Source organism: Sus scrofa, chromosome 2 (genome assembly GCF_054392235.1).
Source record: "Sus scrofa isolate SSC_HxYL_T2T_F1_AM1 chromosome 2, Sscrofa_HxYL_maternal_Yorkshire_Landrace_v2.0, whole genome shotgun sequence".
Taxonomy (NCBI): Eukaryota; Metazoa; Chordata; class Mammalia; order Artiodactyla; family Suidae; genus Sus; species Sus scrofa.
Genome location: NC_139384.1, coordinates 79,684,851 through 79,708,155, shown reverse-complemented (window position 1 = coordinate 79,708,155; position 23,305 = coordinate 79,684,851). Strand labels below are relative to the sequence as shown.

General features: G+C 51.2%; 1 protein-coding gene across 14 annotated transcripts in view; it reads right to left on the bottom strand.

Moving 5' to 3' along the window:
• The window catches only part of PDE4A (phosphodiesterase 4A), a 54,122-nt gene that overhangs the window by 5,875 nt on the left and 24,942 nt on the right, over positions 1 to 23,305 (bottom strand). For 6 of the 14 annotated variants that reach the window (XM_085009618.1, XM_085009620.1, XM_085009619.1 and 3 more), the window contains 12 exon segments: positions 12,302 to 12,493; positions 11,202 to 11,238; positions 11,048 to 11,118; positions 9,818 to 9,867; positions 9,531 to 9,643; positions 6,017 to 6,110; positions 2,924 to 3,150; positions 1,398 to 1,496; positions 1,139 to 1,303; positions 811 to 910; positions 526 to 680; positions 161 to 283 (listed from right to left, as the gene is read on the bottom strand). In XM_085009618.1, coding sequence (XP_084865744.1) covers positions 161 to 283; positions 526 to 680; positions 811 to 910; positions 1,139 to 1,303; positions 1,398 to 1,496; positions 2,924 to 3,150; positions 6,017 to 6,110; positions 9,531 to 9,643; positions 9,818 to 9,867; positions 11,048 to 11,118; positions 11,202 to 11,238; positions 12,302 to 12,493 — 1,426 coding nt within the window. 14 annotated transcript variants of the gene reach the window in all.

Below are 23,305 nucleotides of genomic sequence, written 5' to 3'. Positions count from 1 at the left end.
AGTTAGAAAGGGTTAGATGGGAGTGGAAAGAGAGATGGGAAGATGGGCAACGGGAAGCTGAAGGCAGAGGGGAGGGGCAGCAACCCAAACCGAAGTGGGGAGGGGAGGGAAAGGGTACAACCTCCTTTTAAGGTATGTGTGTAGTGGGGGAGAGGAGCACCTGGATGCGGTCGGAGTAGTTATCCAGCAAGAGGACCCCTGAGCTGGTCACTTTTTTGGTTTCCACCATGGTCTTCAGGTCAGCCAGGAGGGTCATGTGCTTGGACATGTCCGTGGCCAGCACCTGTGGGCAAGGAATTGTCACAGAGGCTGTAGAAGCCTAGCATCCAGCCGTACCAAGACTGACCAGACCCAGGCCTCTGACGTTTGTCACTGGGCACAACCGGCTCCCGCAAGCCCCCCCATCAAAGGACGTCTCCCCCCGCACGGGCCTTTCTATTCCAGGCTCTGGCCTGGCACTGCCCAAAGCCCCCTCTCCCCAAAGGCGACCTTTCCCGCTCAGGCCCCGCCCCTCGCCCCGCCCACCATGTCGATGACCATCTTGCGCAGGCTCTGCCGCTGACGCTTGCTGAGGTTCTGGAAGATGTCGCAGTTGTCTTCCTGCAGCAGCTTGAAGCCCACGGCCAGGTGGTGGTTCTCCAGCACCGACTCGTCATTGTACATGAGCGCCAGCTCCGAATCTGTGGCCCAGGCCCGGGGCGGGCAGTCAGGGGAGGAGAGGACCCACCCAGGCAGCCCCCAGTCGGGGCGGGCCGGGGTGGGGAACGGGGTGGGACAGCGCAGGCCCCGCTCCCGCGGAGGGCCACTCACTGGTGTTGATGAGGAACTGGTTGGAGACCCCAGGGTGGTCCACGTCATGGATGGCAGCTGCGAAGAGGGCGGCGAGAATCTCCAGGTCCGTGAACACGGCCTGGGGGCGGAGCAAGGGCATCAGAGAGACAAGGGTTAGAAGGATGGGGCAACAGAGAGACAATATTAAAGACAGATGGGGGGTCAAGCAAGATGGGGGTCAGGAGAGAGAGGACCCGGGTCAGGGAGTGATGGATGTCAGAGACCAGAGAAGCAGATTGGGGATGTGCAATCAGAGAGAGGGAGAGAGAGGGGGGCTGGGGAGATATGGGGGCCAGGCCATGCTCACATCCAGCGCAGGTGTGGCCAGCAGCACGTGAGTGGACTGCAGCACGTCTGCCGCATGCAGGCTGTTGTGGTAGGCCACATCGGGGTGGTAGTGGTCCTCTAGGGTCAGCATGTAGGTCACCATCGTGTCCACCGGGATGCGGAACTTCTTCAGCAGGTCCCGCTCCTGAGGGCAGGTGTACAGGGCAGTGACCTCCACTGGCCCTCAGCTCCCCGCCCCTCCCCCTCCCTGGCATCCTGCCCGGTGCAGCCCGCCCTACCTGGAATATTGTGTACATGATACAGCTGAGGGAACGGCCCCCGGCATAATCGGACACACAAAAGATGTTCAGGCCCCACTTGTTCAGGTTTTCCAGTTCCTAATGGAGATAGAGGCCACAGGTCACGAGCGCTCAAGGCCCAGGACCCTCTAGACTCTTTCAGTTCAGAACCTTGGTCTGAAAGTGGCACCATTATTGCTCACTCAGTGGGTGGCGTGCTCAGTAGTACAGAATTTGCAGCCCAGGTCCTACTGGACTGGAAGATGATAAAACAACCCCAGCATCTATCTCAACAATGCTCATACATTATCTGCATTCATTGCGCTTGATTTGGTGTGGCAGGCAAGGGAACCCAAATCAAGCATTCATTGCGCTTGATTTGGTGTGGCAGGCAAGGGAACCCAAACTCAAAGCAGTGACATGACTTACCCAAGACCTTGCAACTCACAAGCAGAAAAGGCAGGATGTGAACCCAGCTTAGTTGATCCCAAAGCACAACTCAAACTTTGAGCTAAACTGCTCATGAGCGCCAGAAGAAAAGGAATATGTGCTGATTTTCCATGTCTCCCCAGAATTCAGCACAGAGTAGGTACACACTGGGTGACTGAATATAGCGCTGGCCAGTGCTAGCACGCAGAGGGTTACAATAAATATTAGCTGAGTGAGCCACTGAGTGCCAATCTTGTCTTGTCCACTGTCTAAATCAATATGGGAGCCCTTTGGCTTAAGGTTTCACAGAAAAGCCAGGAAGCAGTTCCAGGTCTGGCCAGTAGTAGACGCTTCTGCCCATATTCCCTTCACCGGTCAATGCATCCAACCATCCCCCAGCTGCTGGGGCTGCAGCTTACAAAGACTCACAGCTGCCCCTTTTCAAAAATCTGTTCTTCTCTAGGAACTACATAGAGGGGGTGAGGCCATCTACCCTGGGGACAGCCCCTAGCCGATGACTGACACAAGGGTATAAAAGGCCAGTGTGGGAGTTCCCGTCATGGCGCAGTGGTTAACGAATCCGACTAGGAACCATGAGGTTGCGGGTTCGGTCCCTGCCCTTGCTCAGTGGGTTAATGATCCAGCATTGCCGTGAGCTGTGGTATAGGCTGCAGACGCGCCTCGGATCCTGCGTTGCTGTGGCTCTGGCGTAGGCCAGTGGCTACAGCTCTGTTTCAGCCCCTAGCCTGGGAACCTCTATATGCCTCGGGAGCAGCCCAAGAAATAGCAAAAAGACAAAAAAATAAAAAAATAAAATAAAAAAACAAAAAATAAAAGGCCAGTGTGCTTGCCTAAAGGTGGGCTCAATTCAGTGATGCTGTTTGGCCTCCAGACCCCGCTGCGGGCTCCAGCAGAGACCACCTCCTGGCTTATTACCGCCAGCCTATCCTGCTTCCTTCACTCCCTCTCTCCTCAGAGGCTCATAAAGCAGGTACACCCGAATCCTTAGCTCAGGTCGACTCCAAGTCCAGTCCTTCTTTGGGCCCCAGGAGAACCCTGCCCCTCTCCAGCCCAGCCCCTGCTGAGCTCCCACCCACTTGGGCCAGGAGCTCCTCTTGATCGGTCTTCACCCCAAAGCGGGGAATGCTGGAATCCTCATTCAGGCTGCTGCTATGCATCAGCTTTTTCACCCCGGTGATCTGTGACATGGGCTGGAACTGTGGTCCAGGGGGTGGGGGCTGCTGGGAAGGTCTCTGCCGTGGTGCTTGCTGTTTTTCATGATCCTTCATTGTGGGTGATGGGATGTCCACTTCATTCTGCTTATCTGCGGGGGGCAGAGGTAAGACAAGCATGAGTACCCCTACAGAAGCTCCCTCATCTGGACCGCTGACACCCCACCACCCCCACGCCCTGGGAAATCTCACCCAGGAGGGCAGACCTCTTCCAGGAGTCAGGCTGTTGGTTACTCATGGACTGGAAACCAGAGGGGAGGTGGGAATTCTTCAGGGAGGTGGTGGGCTGGAGTGGGAACCCCAGGGCCAGCCCTGAGCTGTGGTGTGGCCCCAAGCCAATCACCAAGTCTGGCAGGGGGACAGTGTGGGAAGTCAGGAAGAAGGGTGGGGATGCTAGAGGGAGCCGCTGCCTGCCCTGAATAGGCAGGGAACCTTCTCGGGCAGGGAAGACACCACCATGGTGACCGAGAGTGCTGGTGGGAGTGGACAGCGAAGGGAGGTGGGAGGGAAGGGTGGTCTCTGGCTCCATAGACCCCACCCCCGCCCCCTGGACACCAGCCTGCCTGGGGGCCAGCCCCAAGAGAGCCCTTTTCCTGAGCTCTTAAGGGCTTCCAGAGCCCAGCCAGGGTCACCCATTGTGACCTGGGGCCTGCCAGTCAATGACAGGGTCTAATGGGGGTCATTTACATGCCATGCTCTTATTGGCCGGATCTCAGAACGTGGGAGTACCACACCCCCATTGGCAGGAGCTTTTGAAACTCTGAAACCTTCTTCCCTGCTTGCTGGAGGGGAACCTTTGGTGATAAATCCCGAGGGTGAAATTATCCTGAGTTGGTGGGGGGGATATCCTCAGAGCTTTGGGGTTCAGGATGAGTTGGGGGTCCCCATGAGCTTGAGGGTTCCAATGAATTTGGGGTATTCTACTGTCTTCAGGGTTCCACTGAGTTAGGAAACTAAGTTTGGGGTTTAGGAATCACTTACTACAGGTCTTCTTCTTCTTCTTCTTTTTTTTTTTTTTTTGGCTGTGCCCACAGCCCTGGGCCAGGGATCAGGATCAGGGATTGAACCCACACCACAACCCAAGCCTCTGCAGTGACAACGCAAGATCCTTAACCCATTGCACCACAAGGAAGCTCCCTACAGATTCTTAAGCATGAGAATCCTATTCATTTGGTATCTAAAGTTTGGGAAGATCTGGAGTTCCTATCGTGTCTCAGCAGAAATGAATCCAACTAGTATCTATGAGGATGAGGGTTCAATCCCTGGCCTTACTCAGTGGGTTAAGGATCTGGTGTTGCTGTGAGCTGTGGTGTAGGTCACGACATGGCTTGGATCCTGTGTTGCTGTGGTGGTGGTGTAGGCTGGCAGCCGTAGCTCCCATTCGACTCCTAGCCTGGGAACTTCCATATGCCAAAGGTGCGCCTTAAAAGTCAAAATAATAATAATAACAATAATAATAATAATAGGAGTTCCCATCACGGCACAGCGGAAACAAATCCAACTAAGAACCATGAGGTTGCGGGTTCAATCCCTGTCTCACTCAGTGGGTTAAGGATCCAGCATTGCTGTGGCTGTGGCGTAGGCTGGCAGCTACAGCTCTGATTAGACCCCTAGCCTGGGAACCTCCATATGCCACAGGTGTGGCCCTAAAAAAGACAAAAGACAAAAAATAAAAAATAAAATAAAAATAAAAATAAAAAATAAACCTTTGCCCAAACACCTTAGCATTTCTAAAAGAACTGTCAGGCAACCAAGCTTGAAAAAAAAAAAAAAATAAGAAGAAGAAGAAGAAGAAAGTTTGGGAGGGTCTACTGGGGAGAGGAGGTCATACCAAGTTGGGGATTTGGTTGAATCTGGGAGACTTTTCAGCTTGGAGGTATTTAAAGGTTAGGGGATCTTTTATGGACTCCTAAGCACAAGGGTTCCCTTAAGTTTGAGAACCCTACTGAGTCTGGGCATCTTTCTTGAGTGTGAGGGGTTTTCTGAATTTTGGGGGGAAACCCAAATTGGGAAATTCTATTGAATTTTGGGAGACTTTTCAGCCTGGAGGCATTATTTATTTATTTTTGGCTGTCCCCTGGCATGTGGAAGTTTCTGGGCCAGGTATTGAACCCAAGCCACAGCAGCAATGCCAGATCCTTAACCCACTGTGCAACAAGGGAACTCCCTGGAGGCACTTTAATTTTTTTTTTTTTTGACTTTTTGCCTTTTCTAGGGCCGCTCCTGAAGCATATGGAGGTTCCCAGGCTAGGGGCTGAATCAGAGCTGTAGCCACCAGCCTACGCCAGAGCCACAGCAAGGCGGGATCTGAGCCGCATCTGTGACCTACACTACAGCTCACGGCAATGCCGGATCCTTAACCCACTGAGCAAGGCCAGGGATCGAACCCACAACCTCATGGTTCCTACTCGGATTCGTTAACCACTGTGCCATGACGGGAGCTCCAATATTTTTTTAACTAAAAATTTTTTTTTGCTTTTCAGGGCTGCACTTGCTGCATATGGAAGTTGCCAAGCTCACGGCAATGCTGATCCATAACCCACTGAGCAAGGCCAGGGATTGAACCCAAATCCTCATGGATGGATATTAGGTTTGTAACCCATTGAGCCACAACAGGAACTCCCCTGGAGGCATTTTAAAGTTTAGGAATTCTCTTTGAGTTTGAGGGTTTCTTGGGGCCTTGAGTTTGAGTTCCAATGGAACTGCACTAAGTTTGGAGGGGCTTTTCAGCTTGGAGAGATTTTAAATGTGGGGGTCCTAAAGAAGCTGGGGCAACACTGAACTGGGGGGCATTGTGAGTATGGATACTTTGAGCATGGTGACCTTCAGGGAGTTAAGAGTCAGGGTCCTTTGGGCAAATGTGAGCAACAGGACCCAGGGTCTAAGGTGGCCCCCTGCAGTCAAGATATGCAACACCCCCACCTCCAACCCCAACACAAAGTGCTGCCCTTCACTCACCCAGGAATGTAGTGGAGATGTACTCAGAGACCTGGTTTCCTGACCTGCTCATCTCTGACAGGTGTGTGAGTTCACGGTTTAGCATCCTCTTGAACTAAAGTGAAGGAGGTAAGAAGGAAGGAATGATAGGAGTCTTGGCAGGGCTTACGGGGAGGTCAGGCCCTCCCAGGAAACTTCTGAAGAACCCATGAGTCCCTCCTACTTCTCTGCTCAGCCAAAAGAGCCCTCAGCAAGCTGCTGGAGAGGAGGGGTCAGCCCTCCCTCTCTTCCCAGCTCTGGATGGGGGTCCCCAGGCTAGGGGAGTCAGGACTCAGCATACCCCTCCCTGTCTGAGGAAGGGGGTGCTCCTCTGGCCATACTTCCCCCCAAGGAGGAGCCAGAGGGGCACCTGTGGAAGGGAGGGGCTCCTGCCTAACGGGAGCCAATGGGGTGTCAGGAGAATCCCATCGCCATGGTGATGGGAGTCTCCTTAGCAACTCCCCCTCCAACCAGCTGCTGAGCTGGGGAAAGGGGGGCAGGCTGCTGGCCCTTTAACCCCTGCCTTCCCAGACCTACCCCAGCCCAGGTCTCAAAGACAGGGACCCCACTCCCTGGGGTCCTGGCTCCCAGCCCCCAGCCTGGTTTGGAAGGAGCAAATGCAGTCCCAGAGTTCTGGGTGGAGAGGTTTGACCGGGGCAGGGAGAAGAGTGAGCTGAGGAAACCCTAACTGAGTCACCCAGGGGAGGGGGGTTCTCATCAGGGCCCCCTCTCCCCCAGCCTCAGAGCAGTGGGCAGATGCACAGATGAATGGAGCATATCCAGAACCAGGTTTGGGAGCTCCTCCTGGTCCCCTCATAGCACTTCACAGAAGCATCTGCTGTGACATTGTGCATGAGGAGAAAGGGCATCAGCTCCCCACCCCCAAGCTTTGCCAAAGCACCCCAAAAGCAGGGGAATACTGCCCAGAGAGGCAAGAGGGATGCTCAGCAGGAAGGCTGAGCCCACATGGCCCACAGGGGGATGGGTCTTCACTCCTCCCAGTGCTGCCAGAGGTCGTGGGTGCACAAAAAGAGACACACATACACACACAAGATGGACCCACAAAGTCACACAACCACACACAGTCACAGACTCCCATGTTTCACAGTTCCACACAGCCCCAGATACACAAATCAAGGAGCAGACACAATAAGACAGGCATGACACTGGGGGTCACATGCCCCAGAAAAATCACATAGCTCTGGGCTCATAAACTTGACCCAAAACACAACACCACAAATCAGAGCCACATGATCTCAGCCAGGGCCACCAGGGCCAGGCCATGACCCAGGAAAACAAGCAGGCCCACACCACTGCAGACACACACACGAGTGTGCACTGACAGTCACACCCAGTGAGAAACCCACACTCCCAGCCACCCGCCATCCACACCCAGCCCTGGTCACCAGGCTTAATCTCCAGGCTGCACACGTGCACAGCTGCACACACAAGCCCAGACTAGGGGCTGGAGGGTCTGAGGTGGGAGGGCCAGAGCTGGGTTTCCTGCCCATCCTCCACCCGGAGTTCCCCTACCTGGTCCCACCAGCCCACCAGCCACGGCTTGGAGCAGGTCTCGCAGAAGAAATCCACCAAGGGCATCTTGGAGTCTTAGCCCCGCTCAGGGCTGCCGCACACACAGGCTGGGCTTGGGGAGTCCCAGGGTCAGCAGCTACCGCATGGGAGGGGGCGGGGGGGGGTGGGGGGGTGCTGGGCAGGTGGGCAGTGGAAATGGGAGCCGCGGAGGGGCCTGGGCCGGCCCAGCAGGGCTGGGGGCTCCCTTCCCCTCCGCGCTCCCAGCAGCAGCCCTGGTTACATGGTCATTCAGCCCCTGGCCCTCATGGGCCCCCGCGCGGCGGCAGCTGGAGGCGGCCAGGGACCCCTGCCCATGGGGGGAAGGGTGAGGGTCCTGGGAGGAGGCTTCAGAGGCTCTGGGCTCCGTGTGTTCGCCCGTGTGTGTGCGTGTGCGTGCTCACTGCAGCACTGGCAGGCTGCATGCAATGTCAGGTGGTGCCGGGGGTGGGGGGGGCGTTAAAGGGGCATTGGAGCCCACGGGCCTCAGGCAGAACTCAGGTGGGGCTGCCAGGGATGGACAGGGAGGCGCACACACTCTCTAGAGGACATGCCCCCTCCGTGGACACACCCAGAGACAAAGACACACACCCACATGCTCCACACACAGACACACAAACACTCAGACACACCTTCCACACCAGTACAGCCACTTAACACACACACTTGAACACATACAGTCAAAAGCTTCCAATCCTATGCTGACAACACACACACAAACACATACATATACACGCACACAAAGTCACAACTCTGATGTTCAACACATTTATTGGTACATAGCTGAGCACACAGAGATACAAATGCCTTCAGATACACCCCTTCCAAGAACACAGACTCACATCCAGATGTTGAGACACACACTAAGGGACAAACACTCAGATACTGGACACACTCAACACTCCCAGAGACACACTTACAAACACATACAAATACTCATGTGGCCTGAGACACAAACATGCCCTGACAAATCCATAAGGTAATACTCACACTCACACCCACGGATACACACACACACACACACCATTGTGGAAATACACCCACAGACCTATATTCAGAGACACAGTCACATTCTCAGATGTTCAACACACCCTCAGGGACACAATCGCCCTCAGACTGGCATGTTCCCAGACAAACCTCCACCCACAGGCATATGCAACCCCCCAACACAGACACTCCCACCCGCACATTCATTTCCTGATAGGCATCCACCCACAGGGGCTGCCACCTTGTGGCACAACTCCAAGGAATGTCATTCACATTGCGTGCTTTCTGAACGGTGCCCCCTGGAGTTGTGCAGTGCACACACTGCACAGCTGTATATGGAAGCCTTGCACCCTTTCCTGCGACCCTGCAAGAGCACATGTGTGCACACACACACACAGTCACAAATACATGCAGATACACACTCAGGTTCACACCTGGACCAACTCACACCTCTAAATATATGCACACCTCTGGCGCAGTCCCCACACTTACAGCCCCACATAATGGGCTGTGCACACCCATATACCCTCCATAGAATCACACGTGCATGCCACTCCTGATGAATCCTACTAGAACACTCCCCTCCCCACCCCAACATACTGCAGGTGTGTAGTCAACAAATTGACAGCCACACAAACCCACAGCTGTGGATACACACTCTTAGACCCTACAAACAGACGATTTGCACCCCCTCAGAAGGGATGGTCGCCTATGGACAGTTGTACAACTAGACACACACACACAAACACATGTGCAAACACATGCACACCCCTGGGTCTTCAAGTCCTGGGAGAAGTGAGAATCTATAGGCGCTACAAATCCTGAAGCACAGCCCGGGGATTGATCCCACCTCATAGGCTCTAGCCACAGGTCGACCCCACTCACCAGCCCCACCCCACCCATCCCCAGCAGTTGGCCCCACCCCGCAGGCCCTGCACACCTTGTGGGAGGCCATCTCGCTGACAGAGCGGTAGGTCTGCATGGTCTCCAGCTGTTCCAGACACCAGTCCAGCTCCTCCAACGTCTCCCGGGCCAACTGCTGACATGTCTCCTCTGAAGAAGGGGCAGCAGGGGTGGTGACTGAGAGAGTCCACATGGCAGACCCCCAGAGGTGATGGGGGCCCCAGGAGAGTGGAATACTGGGAAAAGGGGTGAGACAGCTTTCCCCAGTGAGGGACCCCCACTTGGGTAGCAAGAGGGGTCCTTCCCATCCTCCTGATTAGTTACCTGACAGTGTGGCCTTGCAGACAGGGGTTGGGCCGCCCAGCGGGGACCTCCTGCAAAGAAATGGGGTTCCAACATCAGCTCAGTACCCCCAGCTCTGCCTTCCCCTTTCCATGAAGTGTGCTATTTTCTTTTTCTGAGCACTCTCTGTGTCCCATGTACTCTGCCATAAGCCTCTCACAGAGCCCCACAAGAACTCATTTTATTTTATTTTATTTTACTTTATTTTATTTTTTGGCTGCACCTGCAGCATATGGAAGTTCCCAGGCCGGGGATCAAATCTGAGCTGCAGCTGCGACGTACACCACAGCCGTGGCAACACTGGATCCTTAACCTGCTGGGCCACAGAGGGAACTCCAATAACCCATTTTAGAGATGAGGAAACTGAGGTTCAAGGGGGTGAGCTGGCTTCCTCAAGACTACACAACTGGTAAGGTCAGGTTCTATGTCTGCTTTGCTGACCATCCCTCCCTCCAGCTCCTTGAACCCAAGGATGGCTTTGTGCCCCACGCCCAGAGGGAACAGCAACTCTCAGCCACACCCCTACCCTAAAATAATAACTACTTCTATTTAGTGAGCATTTATTATGTGCTGGGCAATATACTAGCACTTTCTGTATATCACCTTCTGACTCGAATGAGGGACTGTTAAACCCCCATATTACAGAGGGGGAACAGGAGGTTCCAGAGGAGGGTATTTGTCCAGCAAGTTGGCATCAGGGCCAGAGTGGCCCAGAGGCTGGGGTGGCTGGCCACCCATGGCCTCAGTACTGAGTGTCCAGACCCCTTTATTTATAAAAGTTTCCATGGAGTTGCCATCGTGGCTGGGCAGAAACGAATCTGACTAGTATCCATGAGGACACAGGTTTGATCCCTGGCCTTGCTCAGGGGGTTCAGTATCTGGAGTTGAGCTGTGGTGTAGGTCGCAGATGCGGCTCAGATCTGGCGTTGTTGTGGCGGTGGCATAGGCCAGAGGCTACAGCTCCTATTCGACCCCTAGCCTGGGAATCTCCGTGTGCCAAGGCTGCGGCCCTTACAAAGACAACAATAACAACAAGAGTTTCCATATCTAAGGCATTCAAATTGCAATGATTTAGTGGCTCAGAGAGAGCTGTTGCCTAAACAGAGGCTCAGAGAGGTCAAGTGCCTGCCTGAGGTCACGTGGCAGTGCAGAGCTGAACCCAGGTGTGCTGAGCCTCCTGATCATGTGTGTTAGGGCCCGGCCTCCACTTACTTGTTGCTGGGAATGGGCACATTGGTCAGGAGTGAGAAGTTGCTGCGAACGCTCCGGAGACTGGCCAGCACCTGGGTCAGGGAGCTGCAGTGAGGAGAGGAGTCCACCCAGAGGGGCAGCCAGGGCTGGGCCCTTGTCCCCAGGTGTGTCTTACCTGGGCGAATGGCGTCACGATGAGGTCCTCTGCGTGCCTGCAACAACAGGGGCAGGTCAGGGGTCCTCACTGTGGGCCCCTCCACCCAAGGACCTGCAGTGGAGAGGGGCTGGGGTGCCAGAGAAGCAAGTGGTGGGGCGGGGGCTGGGCCCAGGGTGGCTGGTGTGCAGGAGTCGGGGGTGGGGGGAGAGGACACTTAGACCCCACAAGGGTGACCCTGCTGTAGGGGTCGGTCCTGAAGGAAAGAGTCAGAGAGAAGAGCTCAGGTGGGTGGATGGGGTAGGGGTGTGTGTGCAGAGACAATAGGAGGGCTGTGAATACACTACAGGGGTAGGGCTTGGGGAGAGCAATGGAGGGGAGGGAATGGAGGGCTGGAAGGAGGTAGGGGAGGTGAGATGGATACCTCGATGGGTAGAGGGCAGAGCCAGAGGCCTAAGTGAGAGGCAAGAGGGCTGAACAGGTCTGGGGGGTGCGCATACCTCGACAGGTGGTCACGATAAGGGGGTCTTGCTTAGCGAAGCCTGGAGCTGGGGAGGAGGAGGGGGCTCAGCCAAGGTGGACACTCTGGGAGGAAATGCGGGCAGGGAGGGGCTCAAGTGGGGTTCCCTCCTTGCTGGAGGGACAGGGTGAGGTGAGACTGGGCCCCCAAAACCAACTGGTCAGAGGAGGCTTGGGCAAGTTGAATGGGTGGGGGCTATATAGACATAGGAGGGGGCTTGGCCTGAGGGAGGGGCTCGGTGTGGCTGGGTGGGTACAGAGATAGGGTGGGCGCTCATATCTCACTGGGTGGACATGCTATAAAGGGACTGAGCCCCTGGAGTTCCCTGGTGGCCTGGTGGTTAAGGATCCGGCATTGCACTGCTGTGGCTCAGGTTCAATCCCTGGCCCAGGCAACTTCCACAGGCTGTGGGCAAGGCCAAAAAAAGGGGGGGAACTGAGCCCTTGATAGGGAAAAGGGGGGCTATTATTGACTTATCACTGGGCAGGACAGGTGTGGGGAGGAGGGGCTTGGGCAGTGTCCCCCGCTCCTTGCTGGGAAAGGTAGCTTGCGTTAAGGCCAGGCCTGGAAGAGCTGGTGGGGAGGGATAGGGGGTGCTCACGCCTCGCTGGTGACCGACGAGTTCCGGGACATGGTCTTGGGTGACATGTCATAGTCGCTGTCAGAGCGGTAGAGGAAGGACTCTCGGCGTTGGCTGGTGGCCACCCCAGCGTGCAGCACGAGGCCCGGGCTCGCCTGCGAGTCCAGGGGGCTGCGGCCTGGTGATGGCGTCGGCCCATTCTCTGCCTCGAAGCTGCAAGGGACAGACAGGAAGAGGGCTCAGAGGGGCTGAAATGGCATTTGGAGGCGGCGGGGGGAGGGAGAAATAAGGAAACCAAGGAAATTCCTGGCAGAAAGATACCCCAAAGGAGACGGCAGACAGGGAATTACAGAGATCTGCTACTGGGTGCCTTTGCGTGCCCTGTTGCAGGAGCTGGGGGTCACAGCAGTGACCAAGACAGATTATATGCCCCTCACAGAGATGACACAGGAGGGCTAGACTATGAACAGGTTCACCTAGCAGCACTGCGCACCCCCAAAATTGTGGGATCCTCCTTGCTTCCCCTCTTGCCTTTGCACTCCAAATCAACCAAATCTATGCAGAATCTGTCTACTTATCACACCCTCTTTTTGTGTGTGTGTGTATGCGTGTGTCTTTTTAGGGCTGCACTCATGGCATATGGTGGTTCCCAGGCTAAGGGTCGAATCAGAGCTTCAGCTGCCACTCTATGCCACAGCCACAGCAACAAGGGATCCGAGCCACATCTTTGACCTACACCACAGCTCACAGCAACACTGGATCCTTAACCCACTGAGCAAGGCCAGGGATTGAACCTGCATCCTCATGGATGCTAGTCAGATTAGTTTCTGCTGAGCCACAACGGGAACTCCCCATCACCCCTTCCTTGACAAGCCCCACTTCATCACTTGCCTAGACCAGTGCATTCGCCTCTGCCCTGGTCCCCAGCTCCTGTCTTTGCTCCTCAGTCTGCTCCCCCAACAGCGGCCAGAGGGAGCCTGGAAACATCTGATTCAGGCTGTATCCCCCCTCTGCTCAGAACCTTCTATGGCTCCCAGATCACTCAAAGCAAAAGCCAGAGTCCTTGCTGTGGCCCCCAAGGCCCTACCCTGTGACCTCCCACTCTACCCCTCATTCACTCTGCTCCAGCCATGATGGCCGCCTTGCCGTTCCCTGAACATTTCAGATTATGTTTCTACCTCAGGGCCTTTGCACAGGCTGTTTCCTTTGCCTGGATCTCCACTGGCTTCTCTTTCACCTCCTTTAGGCTTCTTCTCAAATGTCGCCTCCTTAGGAAGGCCTCCCCAAACCAACCCATCTAAAATTTCAAGCTCTGCCCTAATACTTCATCGTCGTCACCCTTAAAATAAATACTACTTTCCTGTTACATTCTATATTTTACTTCTTCACTGTGTGCCTTCCCTGCTAGAACTAAGTTCTGCAGAGCAAGGATTTTTGTCTGCTTTTTTTCATTGCTGTACCCTTTTTTTTTTCATTGCTGTACCCTTTTTTTTTTCTTTCCTTTTTTGGCGTCCCAAGTCAGGGATCAGATTTGAGCTGCAGTCTCAACCTAAGTGCATCTGTGGCAACACCAGTTCCTTAGCCCACTGTGTCAGGATGGGAATCAAACCTGCATCCCAGCCCTCCAAATTCACCGCCGATCCTGCTGCTCCATAGCAGGAACGACATTGCTGTATCCTTTGGGCCGAGAACATGTCCTGGCATGCAGTGGATGCCCAATAAATGTTTATCATGTGAAGCAATATACAAATGAATTTATTTTTTTGTTTGCTTTGGTTTTTTTTTTTTTTGTCTTTTTAGGGCCGCACTCGCAGCATATGGAAGTTTCCAGGGCAGGGGTCAAATCTGAGCTACAGCAGCTGGCTTACACCACAGCCATAGCAATGCCAGATCTGAGCCACATCTGTGACCTATGCCACAGCTCAGGGCAACGCCGGATCCTTAACCAACTGAGTGAGGCCAGGGATCGAACTCAAGTCCTTATGGATACTAGTTGAGTTCGTATCTGCTAAGCCACAATGGGAACTCCCATGTAAATAAATACATGAACGAATGAATATATAGGCTGGATTGTGCCATGCAGAGAATTAGAACTAGGTGGATGACTGGAGATGTGATTTTATTTTTATTTATTTATTTATTTATTTTGCCATTTCTTGGGCCGCTCCTGCGGCATATGGAGGTTCCCAGGCTAGGGGTCGAATCGGAGCTGTAGCTGCCAGCCTACGTCATAGCCACAGCAACGCGGGATCTGAGCCGCATCTGCAACCTACACCACAGCTCACGGCAACGCTGGATCATTAACCCACTGAGCAAGGGCAGGGACCGAACCCGCAACCTCATGGTTCCTAGTCGGATTCGTTAACCACTGCGCCACGATGGAAACTCCTGGAGATGTGATTTTAGCTCCTGTGGTTGAGTCAGGCCTCTCTGAGAAATTGAGCAGGGCCTGAAAGATGAGGAGCAAGCCACAGGTCAGGAGATGGGACCAAGCACTGCAGGGTGAGGAAACAGCAAGTGCAAAGGCCCTATGGCAGGATTCGGTTTTTGAGGAAGGATCAGCTAAGAAACTGGTGTGGCTGGAGTGGAGATACAGACGGATGACAGAGACACAGCTACAAAGAGAGTGGATACAGCCTGCAGGCAGTGGCAAGACAGACCCTCAAGAGGAGACAGGGAGAAGCTGGCTGTGCCACTTCGCAGCTGTGTGACTTGGGGGAAAGACCAAATTTCAGTTTCCTCATCCACAAAATGGGGACAACCACCACCTGCCTCTGGTCATCCGGGTGACCAGTGTTAACACGGGTAAAATGCTCAGAATGCTCAGAATGGTGCCTAATACAGAGCTCAAAAAAGACACTGGCAGTTATAGGTATATCCACCCCATATACACCACTTGAGGAGGGAACTCAGCAAGACAATAGATATGAAGATGTGAGGATGAGAGTGGGGAGCTGTGTGCCTGTGACATGCCATGTGACCTTGGGAAGGTCACTGCCCTCTCTGGTCTGTTACTCTGTTAAAGTGAAGGGGTTAGAGTGCTCAGCCGACTTCAGGCTATGCTCTGGTGGGTGCAAGGAGGTAGAGAGAAGAAATGGAATCTTTCCCTGCCTCTTTCTGGTTCTACTATTGAATGTCAGCCTAAGATTTTATTTGAATGTTCCCTCTGCTATGAAATAAGTCTGAAATTTTCTATATCAGGAAAGTGATACCAGCTTCCATATATTGAGTCTTTTTTATGGACCAGTTCCCGGGGGGTAGGGGAAAGGGGGGGACTTCATTGACTCTATTTTACAGATGAAGAAAATAAAGTTCAGGAGTTCCTGTTGTGGTGCCGGGGAAATGAATCCGAGTGGGAACCATGATGTTGTGGGTGGCCTTGCTCAGAGGGTTAAGGATCCGGCGTTGCCGTGAGCTGTGGCATAGGTCGCATATGTGGCTTGGATCTGACATTGCTGTGGCTGTGGCGTAGGCTAGCAGCAACAGCTCTGATTAGACCCCTAGGCAGGGAACCTCCATACGCTGCAGGTGCAGCCCTAAAAAAGACAAAATAAATAAATAAAATAAAATAAAATAAAGTTCAGAGAGGAGAATAATTAGCTCTGGGTCACACAGCAAGGTCATGGTGGGGGTCAGAATTCAAACTCAAGTCTTATGCTTCCTCCGATCAAAATGTTAACCGTTGCCCTCTGCTGATGTGACCCTCAACAGAGCACAGTCCTCCCATTAGAGAGGGGTTTCTCAGGAGCCAGGCAGCCAAGATAAAAAGCGGAGTGGGGCTGGGGGCCCTGAGCATAGGGATTATCCAGTTGTAGGAAAGAAACTAGGAAATTTTTTTTTTTTTTGGTCTTTTTGCCATTTCTTGGGCCGCTCCCGCGGCGCATGGAGGCTCCCAGGCTAGGGGTCAAATCGGAGCCATAGCTGCCGGCCTACACCACAGCCACAGAACTCGGGATCCAAGCTGTGTCTTCGACCTACACCACAGCTCAAGGCAACACAGGGTCCTTAACCCATTAAGCAAGGCCAGGGAGCGAACCTGCAACCTCATGGTTCCTAGTTGGATTCGTTAACCACTGCGCCACAACAGGAACTCCAAAACCAGGAATTTTTAACAGTCAAAAATTCAAACTTTTTTTCAAAACAAACTTCAAAAAACGTTTTAAAAACACTGAAAGTTTCTGCTCTGCAAAAGATATGTCAAAGAATAAAAAGATAAGCAATAGACTGGGAGAAATTTTCTGACAAAGGACTTGTATCCAAAGTACATAATAAACTCTGGAAACCTAATAATAAGACAAACAACTCTATTATAAAACGAATGAGAGAGTTCCCCTTGCGGTTTAGCTGGTTAAGAACCTGACTAGTATCCATGAGGATGCGGATTTGATCCCTGGCTTTGCTCAGTGGGTTAAGGATCCGGCATTGCTATGAGCTGTGGTGTAGGTTGAAGAGGCAACTTGGATCCGGCATTGCTGTGGCTGTGGTGTAGGATGGCAGCTGTAGGTCAAATTCAATCCCTAGCCTGGGAACTTCCATTTGCTGAAAGTACAGCCCTAAGAAAGGGAGAAAAAAGAAAGAAACCAATGAAAATATGGACAGTTCACCAAAGAAGATACACAGATGGACCAACTGGAATACCCATTCATCGTGGATGGGAATGCCAAGTGGTATAGCCATGTGCTCGGTTTCTTTCATTCTTTTTTTTTTTTTCTGGTCTTTTTAGGAATGGACCCATGGCATATGGAGATTCCCAGGCTAGAGGTCCAGTCTGAGTTGTAGTCTGTGACCTACGCCACAGCTTACGGCAATGCCGGATCCTTAACCCACTAGGCAAGGCCAGGGATTGAACCTGCATCCTCATGGATGCTACTCAGGTTCGTTAACTGCTGAACCATGATGAGAACCCCATGTGTTCAGTTTCTTAGGAAATTAAACATACACTTATTGTACAGTCAAACAAACCCACTCCTATATGTTTACCTAAAATAAATGAAAACATATGTCCACTCAAAAACCTGCTGACTAATGTTTACAGCAGTTCTGTGCGTAGTCATCAAAACCTAAAAATAATCAAACCAAATATGTATCAACTGGTGAATGGATAAGTTGTAGGAGGTCCATGCCACGGAATACCATTAAGCAAAAAACAAAACAAAAACCCCACAAAAATGAACTGCAGATCTTCCTTGACTTATGGTAGAGTTACATCTTGATAAACCCATTGAAACTGAAAATGTCAACAGCTGAAAATGCATTTGAGGAGTTCCCGTCATGGTGCAGTGGAAATGAATCCGAATAGGAACCATGAGGTTGCTGGTTTGATCCCTGGCCTCGCTCAGCAGGTTAAGGATCCGGCATTGCCTTCAGCTGTGGTGTAGGTTGTAGACAAGGCTCAGATCCTGCGTGGCTGTGGCTGTGCCGTAGGCTGGCAGCTGTAGCTCTGATTAGACCCTTAGCCTGGGAACCTCCATATGTTGAGGGTGTAGTACTGAAAAGCAAAAGAAAAAAAAGAAAAAAAATGCATTTGATACTCCTAACCTATAGAACAAATATAGTTTAGCCTAGCCTACCTTAAATGTGCTCAAGGAGTTCCCGTCATGGCTCAGTCATGGAGTTCCCGTCATGGCACAGTGAGCTGTGGTGTAGGTCGCAGACATGGCTTGGATTCTGAGTTGCTGTGGCTATGGTGTAGGCCAGTGGCTACAGCTCCGATTAGACCCCTAGCCTGGGAACCTCCATGTGCCGGGAGTGCAGCCCTAAAAAAGACAAAAAAAAGACCCCCCCAAAAATGTGCTTAAAACATTTACATTAGCCTACAGTTGGGCAAAATCATCTAGCACAAAGCCTATTTTGTAATAAAGAGCTGAATATCTCATGTAATTTATTGACTACTGTACTGAAACCAAAAACCAGAATGGTTATCTGAGTCTGGAATGGTTAGACGTGTATAAGTCGTTCACCCTTCTGATTGCCTGGCTGACCAGGAGCTGTGTCTCATTGCTGCCACCCAGCATCAAGAGAGAGAATCAGGGGCGTTCCTGCCATGGCGCAGTGGTTAACGAATCCGACTAGGAACCATGAGGTTGCGGGTTTGGTCCCTGCCCTTGCTCAGTGGGTTAACGATCCGACGTTGCCGTGAGCTGTGGTGTAGGTTGCAGACGCGGCTCGGATCCCGCGTTGCTGTGGCTCTGGCGTAGGCCCGTGGCTCCAGCTCCGATTCAACCCCTAGCCTGGGAACCTCCATATGCCGCGGGAGCGGCCCAAGAAATAGCAAAAAGACAAAAAAAAAAAAGAGAGAGAGAGAATCAGATCACATATTACTAACCTGGGAGAGTACCAAAATTTGAAGTATGGTTTATACTGTATATGTATTGCTTTCACATCACTGTAAAGTTGCAATATCATAGATTGAACTATTGTAAGTAGGGGATCGTAACTACTGTGAAATAATAAATACATATATTTGGGAAGTTCCCTGGTGGCGCAGCAGGTTAAGGATCCAGCATTGTCATGCAGTGGCTCAGGCCACTACTGTGGCATGGGTTTGATCCCTGGTTTATGAACTTCCGCATGCCAAATGGGAACTCCCCGAGCTTTATCTTTTAAAATAAACCAGCAACCTAGTAAGTAAACTGGTTTCCTCAGTTCTGTGAATCCTTCTAGCAAATTACTGAACCCTAGGAGGGGTCGTGGGTATCTCTGATTTATAAGTGGTTGCTCAGAAGCATAGGTGACAACCTGGATTTGAGACAGACATCTGAGGTTGGGGAAGTCTTGCCCTTAACCCATGGGATCTGTGCTAACTCCAGTTAAACTGTAGTTCACTCAGTTGGTGCCCTCAGAGAACTGGAGAATTGGTTGATGTGGGGGAAAACACACATGCACACATTTGGTGTCAGAATTGTTCTGCAAAAGTAGAAAGAAACAGCAGTTTCCTTTTTAACTACTCATACACAAAATAACTTGGATGAGTCTCAAATGAATTTTGCTAAGAGAAAGAAGCCACTGGTGCAGATTACATATGTCAAAACTCACAGAACTGACTAATAAGTGAATTTAGAAAAATTGCAGAATTTAAAGTCAACACAAAAATCAGTTGCTTTTTTCTTTTCTTTTGCTTTCCTTCCTTTTGCCTTTTTAGGGCTACACTCACGACATATAGAAGTTCCCAGGCTAGGGGCTGAATCGGAGCTACTGCTGCTGGCCTACACCACAGCCACAGCAACACGGGATCAGAGCCTCATCTGCGACCTACATCACAGCTCATGGCAACACCGGATCCTTAACCCACTCTGTGAGTCCAGGGATTGAACCTGCGTCCTCATGGATGCTAGTCATTTTCCTTTCCACTGAGCCATGACAGAACTTCTCTTTTTCTTTTTCTTTTTTTTAAGGGCTGCACCTGTGGCATATGGAAGTTCCCAGGGTAGGGTCAAATTGGAGCTTCAGGCACAGCCACAGCAATGCCAGAGCTGAGTCACATCTGTGACCTACACCAGAACCTGCGGCTATGCCAGATCCTTAATGCACTGAGTGATGCCAGGGATCAAACCCACATCCTCATGGATATTAGTCGAGTTCTTAACCCACTGAGTTACAATGGGAACTCACGCCAAATCAGTTTCTTTTCTATGCTCTAACAATGAACAAACCAGAAAAGATATAGTGGAAACAATTCCATTCACAATAGCATCAAAATGAATAAGAGGGAGTTCCCGTCATGGCGCAGTGGTTAACGAATCCGACTAGGAACCATGAGGTTGCGGGTTCGGTCCCTGCCCTTGCTCAGTGGGTTAACGATCCGGCATTGCCGTGAGCTGTGGTGTAGGTTGCAGACGAAGCTCGGATCCCGCGTTGCTGTGGCTCTGGCGTAGGCCGGTGGCTCCAGCTCCGATTCAACCCCTAGCCTGGGAACCTCCATATGCCACAGGAGCGGCCCAAGAAATAGCAACAACAACAACAATAACAACAACAACAAAAAAAGGCAAAAAAAAAAAAACTGAATAAGACACTTAAGAATAAACTTGACTGGAGTTCCCACTGTGGCACAGCAGAAACGAATCCGACAAGGTTATGAGTTCAATCCCTGACCTCATTCAGTGGGTTAAGGATCTGGAGTTGCCGTGAACTATGATGCAGGTCGCAGACGCAGCTCAGATCCTGTGTTGCTGCGGCTATGGTGTAGGCTGGCAGCTGTAGCTCTGATTGGACCCCTAGCCTGGGAACCTCCATATGCTGAGGGTGTGGTCCTGAAAAGCAAAAATAAATAAATAAATAAATAAATTTAACCAAGGAGATAAAAGATTTGTACACTGAAAACTACAAAATGTTCCTGAAGGAAATGAAAACCAGAAATAAAAGGAAAGACATACCATATTCATGGATTGGAAGACTTAATAATTGTCAAGATGTCCATATTACCCAAAGCAATCTGCAGACTCAATGCAATCTCTATTAAAATCCCAACAGCATTATTTGTAGAAAAAAAAAATCTACCCTAGAATTCATATGGAATCTTAAGGAACCCGAAGAGCCAATACAATTTTGAAAAAGAATAAAGCTGGGGGACTCACACTTTCTGATTTTGAAACTTACTATAGTAGAATCTAAAATATGGAACAGATGATCCTATCTAAAAATAACAAACAAACAAGCAAACAAAAACACAGAAACAGATCATGGCCAAGAAGAGCAGACTTGGGGTTCCCAGGAAGAAAAGGGGAGGGAGTGGGATGGATTTTGGCGGTTTTGGGAATATAAACTGTTATATTTGAAGTGGATGGCAATGGGGTCCTACTATACAGCACAGGGAAATGTGTGTGATGGGGTTACTTTGTTGTGCAAACTTGATGAAACATTGTAAATCAACTATACTTTAATAATAGTAATAATAATAATAACAACTCACTATAAAGCTACAGTAGTCACAACAGTGTGGTACTACATAAGGACAAATATACAGAGCAATGGAAAAGAAATGGACCAAAGACCAAAACTTAAGAACTAAAACTGCAAAACTCTTAGAAACTTCATGACATTGGGAGTTCCCGTCGTGGCGCAGTGGTTAACGAATCTGACTAGGAACCATGAGGTTGTGGGTTCGGTCCCTGCCCTTGCTCAGTGGGTTAACGATCCGGCATTGCCGTGAGCTGTGGTGTAGGTTGCAGACATGGCTCGGATCCCGCGTTGCTGTGGCTCTGGCGTAGGCCGGTGGCTCCAGCTCCGATTCAACCCCTAGCCTGGGAACCTCCATATGCCGCGGGAGCGGCCCAAGAAATAGCAACAACAACAACAACAACAACAACAACAAAAAAGACAAAAGACAAAAAAAAAAAAAAAAAGACATTATTCAGAGAATGAAAAGCAATCCACAGAATGAGAGAACATTTTTGCAAATCACATATTTGAAAAGAGATTAATAACTAGACTACATAAAGTATAAAGAACCCCAAAACTAAACAACCCAATTAAAAAGTGGGAAAAACATTTAATAAACATTTCTCAGGAGTTCCCGCTGTGGCACAGTAAGTTAAAAACCTGGCTGCAGTGGTGCAGGTTTGAGCCTCTGGCCAGTGTAGCGGGATGAAGTATCTGGCCTTGCCACAGCTGCTGCATAGGTTGCAGCTGTGGCTTGTATTCAGTCCCTGGCCTGGGAACTTCCACATGCCATGGATGTGACTATAAAAAAAAATAAAATAAATAAAAAAAAATCTCCAAAGAAGATATATAGATGGATAATAAATACATGAGAAGATGTTCAACACCACTGGACATTAGGGAAATGCAAATCAAAACCCAATGAGATACCAATGCATACTCATTAGGATAGCAATTATCATTTTTTTCTTTTTCAGCCAACCCTGTAGCATATGGAAGTTCCCAGGCGCGGGACTGAACCTGTGCCACAGCAGCAATGAGCCACAGCAGTGACAGAGCCAGATCCTTAACCTTAGATCATGAGATTGGGCCTTTGATAATGCCTATTTTTTATTTTATTTTTTGTCTTTTTGCCTTTTCTAGGGCCGCTCCCGCAGCATATGGAGGTTCCCAGGCTAGGGGTCTAATCAGAGCTGTAGCCACTGGCCTATGCCACAGCCACAGCAACTCAGGATCCAAGCCGCGTCTGCAACCTACCCCACAGCTCACGGCAATGCTGGATCCTTAACCCACTGAACAAGGTCAGGGATTGAACCCTCAACCTCATAGTTCCTAGTTGGATTTGTTAACCACTGAGCCACGATGGGAATTCCAATAACGCCCATTTATTGAGCACCTTCTGTGTACTGGGTGCCAGGTTAGATCCTTTTAGATATATAGAAATAACAAGAAGATACTTATTCAGGATTTGCCTAGCACTATCAAAGTATTTTGTACACATTAACCCAATTAGATCTTCCACTAATTCTGTGAGTCAGGTTCTGTTAACATCTTGGTTCAATGTGGTGCCTGGGTGGATCTGTGTGTTCTCCCTAGGCCCAGCCTGGATTTTTGGCTCTGTTGGGTGCTCGTGGGGAAGGGAGAGGAACATACCTCCATACTGAGGACTTTATCCCTGGCCCAGGACCTGAAGTCACAGTTCGGGGAAGGTGAGACCCAAGCCCAGAGGACATCCAACTATCACTGAAGGCAGATTCTGCAGCCCCAGGTGACTCAGCTCACGTAAGCAGGAGCCTAGAGGCCAGGATGAGAAGAAGAGGCTCCCTGGGGCCCTGCTGTTTGTGCTTTCAGGAGCGAATGTCCCCTGGGCTGTGGAAGGTCAGAGGAGAGAGGACTGGACCAGTTGAATGCAGGAGAGTGTGTGTGCGTGTGAGGGGGGGGGGGGTCTCAGCTACCCCTTAGAATCAGACCCCAGAGCTGTGGGGACTCACCTCTCCCTGACTTGTTACTGCTCAGGGTGGCCAAAGTCAGGCTGGGGGTGGCTCCAGCCATGTTCCAATGGGACCTGAAGCCACAAGCCAGAGTCAAGGGCAGATGACAGGCCCTGACATCACAGTCACATCCCCAGACACTTCATCAGAAAGGAAA